The sequence below is a fragment of the Penaeus chinensis genome, chromosome 43, assembly GCF_019202785.1.
Source record: "Penaeus chinensis breed Huanghai No. 1 chromosome 43, ASM1920278v2, whole genome shotgun sequence".
Lineage (NCBI taxonomy): Eukaryota > Metazoa > Arthropoda > Malacostraca > Decapoda > Penaeidae > Penaeus > Penaeus chinensis.
The window spans coordinates 2909997-2914244 of record NC_061861.1 but is presented as its reverse complement, the minus strand read 5'-3'; the positions used below and the strand labels follow the sequence as shown (position 1 = coordinate 2914244).

At 46.3% G+C, this 4248-nt stretch overlaps 1 protein-coding gene across 1 annotated transcript; it reads left to right on the top strand.

The window, feature by feature from the left end:
- Positions 1–985: 985 nt before the first annotated feature.
- LOC125048212 lies at positions 986–2860 on the top strand. The gene is made up of 5 exons (XM_047646783.1): positions 986–1117; positions 1217–1486; positions 1929–2078; positions 2279–2359; positions 2765–2860. Exons 1-5 carry the CDS (start codon positions 986–988, stop codon positions 2858–2860), a joined length of 729 nt encoding a protein of 242 aa, XP_047502739.1.
- Positions 2861–4248: the final 1388 nt, after the last annotated feature.

Sequence of the window (4248 nt, the reverse complement as noted above, 5' to 3'; positions counted from 1 at the left end):
GATTGGAGCCCCCCGGAGGAGGAATGGCTGCCGAGGGAGTTGTGGTCTGATCCAGGTGAGTGGAAGGCATGGCAGCGTGACTACCTGTGGGCGCCAGCTGTAAGTGGGAGCCAGAAAAGGCGCGAAACCGGGCCGTGACGTCATCGCCACTGGCCAGTAAGCTTTTTCTTCTCTCTCCTGACCTCACCACACCTCTCTACCCCACACCTGCATCAGCTAATTAGGTCACTCCTCTGCACCCTTCTGCGTCCCCAGTGCCGCAGCGTCTGCAAGCCTCCCGTGACCGCCAGGAATGGAGGTGGAAACCATTTGAATTTGATGGGAAGGTGGCCTGGAAGGCCAACCCGGCCCAGTTTGAGCTCTTGGCGGGCGCTAAAGAGTGGGATGACAATGAGAAGACTGCAGCTCGTCTCCAGCCTTCGTGGGGCTTATTTAACAGATGGTAGTAGATATGAGCGCTGAGAGGACTATCATGCGCCCTGATGTGTTGGCTACTAAATACATTTGTGAGACGCCACAACGACTCTGTGGGGTCATGAGGCACTTCACCGCTCAGGGGCCCAGTTGAGGCGCAACTCGGCGTGGGGTTTAATGAGTAAGTATTGCCTGTGCACGTCACCGAGATGGAGGACCCTTGCTTTCACTACTTCACTACCTCACGTAGGTTGGAGCGTATATCAACTTGAAAATGTTAAGGTTGCATGGAGAAGAGGTGCCCTTATCCTTCGGAGTCGCACCAGCGGAAGTAGTAACGGCTGAGCGTATGGGATACGGCAGCGAGGAGATGGCTTGTTAAAAAAGGACCCTTGGAAATGAGGGGTTACTGATGTCCCCTGACTGACCTGGCGCGGAGGAGTGCCTGTCACCTCGACCATAGACAGCAGGAGAAGTTAAGGAGCACCCTGACGAGGTATGCTGATGTGTCCAGGAAAGGTGCTGTGCCCCTTAAACACGCCCCTCGGAGAATTGCACGGCGTGAGGAATAATGCAGCATGCCGTGAAGGAGCTGGAGGCGCAAGTCGTAGTTGAGCGGTCTGACAGTCCATGGGCGCTTAATGACTCGACAGTGAGGGATTCCATACCGCGCATGGATGACACGCTGGACGCACTGCCGTTCGTTGGTTCTCCACGCTAGACTTGAAGTCTGGCTACCACCAAGTGGAGATGGCAAAGGAGGATAAAGCAGTTTGCACAAGTAGCCTTCCCTCTCCACCAGCACATCAGAAAAGGAGCAAAGTTTGAATGGAGTGAAGCTTGTCAGGAGGTTTTCGATAGGCTAAATCAAGACATGTTTCTGGCCCCAGTACTGCCTTATCCCGACCCACCCAGTCCCTACCTGTTGGACAGCGAAGCCGATTCTGAAGCTCTTGGTGCTGTCCTGTCACAGGTGAAGGATGGAGAAGAATGTGTGGAGGCTTATTACTGTGCCAAGTTCACAGGTCCCGAGAAGAACTATTGTGTGACCCGCAAGGAACTGTTGGCAACAGTGAAAAGCACCGAGCATTTCCATCACCGTTGGTGAGGGCCTGGCCCGACATCTGCCAACTCCCCGACACTGCTTCTGTGCATCCACTCAAACTGCCCAGCGATTTCTGACAGTCTGCATGCTGTTACCAGCAGGACAAAAGGGGTTCGCATACCTTGTGGTAGTTATGGATTGTCAATAATAATAATAATAATAATGAAAGTATATAACTAAGAAGAACGGGACTCACAGTAAGGGGATGTGGTAAATACCTACCGGCCACGCCCCCTTCTCAAATCCAGTTAGATGTAAGGGGTGTTGCCGAGTATCAAATGGATTTCATTAGCTCATGAAATTCATGCACTTCAATGCCAGTTTCTTATTTATCTTTCATATAGCACCCTCGTTTATAGTTTATAGCATCTAGGGCACCCATTTCTGGCCTTGTCTCTGGTGGATCCAGTTATTTGGTGTTGCTGGATCCACAGAGACACAGTTGGCTTCAAAGCACCTAATCTTGACATTTCGTCTCTTAATAGTCCCTCAGATTAAAGCGAAATTATTTGCAATGCAAATGGTCTATAAGCTCTACATTGCTAGTTCACCTATACCGGTGACTTAAGCCTAGACCAGACACTTGTATCGAAACATTTGCACAATGATGTATCAGTACTCTCGTGATACCGTTGCTCAACAACTGAGCAGCATTTTCAATTTGTTGCTCCACAGTTTAGCAACTGTTGCGAAATACGAGCGACTTTGTCCAGCGACTGTTGTATGGCACTCGAGAAACACTGGTGCCACTTTCTGTAGCTGAACTACTTCACGACTGTTGCTCAACAGCTGGGTACTATTGTCCGTCCAGACCAAGCTGCTCTTGACCTCCTGCAAACTGTGAGTGGAATGCCTTTTCTGTTGTCCACATTTTGAACCTGTAAAAAGGGCTACCTGCATACACTAGACAGTCGGGGAGGAAACAAAAATCACGAAACTACAATGAGTCGTATAATTGAATAACGTCATGTAGTAACAAGCAAACTACATAGGACCGAAGATCACAGGGACGGGTCGGTTATCACACAGCTGCAACAACTCACATAACTTGGTGTCCTCACATAAAAAATAGTAGTCTATCATGCAGCTACAATGATTCATATAGCTTAGTGCCGTCAGAGGCCTCGTGTTTGTATTTTCAATATATGCAGTACGTAATGTCGAGAGGTAGATAACTTCAAATTAATGAGCTATCAGTTTATTCTGCCACTATATTTACATCCCTTTAACCACTTAATGGTACAGATGGTGCTTGTGACCACATGCTTTTCTGCCCTATATTCAAAGTTCGAGGACATGCTGAGAATGGCATCTGGTCACAAGTTCCAGCTGCACTTTTAAGTAGTTAATGCGGTGTAAATATAATGGTAGAAGTAACTGACAGCACAATGATTCAAAATTAATTGTCCTTGACATTATGACCAATTACTTTCAAAATACAAAATGCGAGGCTTCTGGCAGCATAAAGTTGAGTGCGTGAATACAGCTATGGAATGACTGGTCTGCAGTATATATTCGAATCCATGTGTCTGTATATTGTAGTGTCTACAGATTCTAAAACCTGCATATTTCCCTGTGAACTGTATTCACGTGATGATTATAGAAAAGATGTGAATGAGAATGAATATCTTCACAATACAAGAGATGTAGTTAACTGGTTTCGATCATATCTTCGTCAGAAATATATATATTTCTGACAAAGATGTAATCGAAAACGGTTAATTACATATCTTGTATTGTGAAGATATTCATTCACATTCGTACCTTTTCTGTCTTTCCCTGTATTCTACCGCCACTATCTATAACAACTTTGTAACCCAGCATCAGCCAGCACAGGACTTGCTAGTAACCATAAAATGATGAGTGATGTTAGCTGCAAATATGTATAGTTTCCCACAGCCAAAGTCAAACATAGAAACACACAAAATCGTGTCTGGGATCTTTCGAGCAGCAGTTACCTAAGCTGCCGATCGCAGATTGTGTAAGTTACAGGTCTGTACCAGTCTCACTGTGTAACCGTTGGTTGGACACATGGTCCTGCCAACTGTACCCCATGATCCGTTACAAAAGGCATCAAGAAGAGATTCCAAAGCACAAGACAACGTCCAGGTTTCACTACCGTATAGTAAAACTGGTAGTATCAGGACTTTAAAGACATTTAGCTTGGTCCTTCTGTACCAGTACCGACATCTCCAGTACATGTCGAGAGATTTCATGACCCCTACTGACTTCCTGGTTTGAAAACACAGAGATATGAACTACACTATCAAGGTATATAAATCTCTCTGTGACCTCAATGTCCTCACTGCAAGCACATACCGTCTGAACAGGATCTCCTAGCAGGCCCCAAAAATCCTGGATCATGGTCTTGGTCCAGGAGACCTCTAGACACAAGGGCTTCGCCTCATTGCTAAATGCATCACGAGCCACCACTAGGGTTTCCAGAGATTCAGATAGAATAGCAACATCGTCAGCAAAGTCAAGGTCTGTAACCTTGATATTACCCAGAGCTACTCCACGCTGACTTTAGTATCTCTACCCCAATATCCAGTTCATGCAAGTGTTGAAAAATGTTCGTGCAAGAACACTACCTTAACTGACTCCTGAACTTGACATGCTCCCCACCAGCACTTTCAGTATCAGCATTCAGGCTTGCTATTAATCCAATAATCCTTGTTGGGATTCCTCTTAGTTTCAGGATCTCCCAAAGTGATTCGCAATGCATCATA

Coding starts and splice junctions, on each gene's coding strand:
- LOC125048212 (XM_047646783.1), top strand. CDS start 986: ATGCAGCATGCCGTGAAGGAGCTGGAGGCGCAAGTCGTAGTTGAGCGG. Junction 2,079..2,278: donor TTGCTAGTTCACCTATACCG/GTGACTTAAGCC, acceptor CACTTTCTGTAG/CTGAACTACTTCACGACTGT. Junction 2,360..2,764: donor CTCTTGACCTCCTGCAAACT/GTGAGTGGAATG, acceptor TTAATGGTACAG/ATGGTGCTTGTGACCACATG.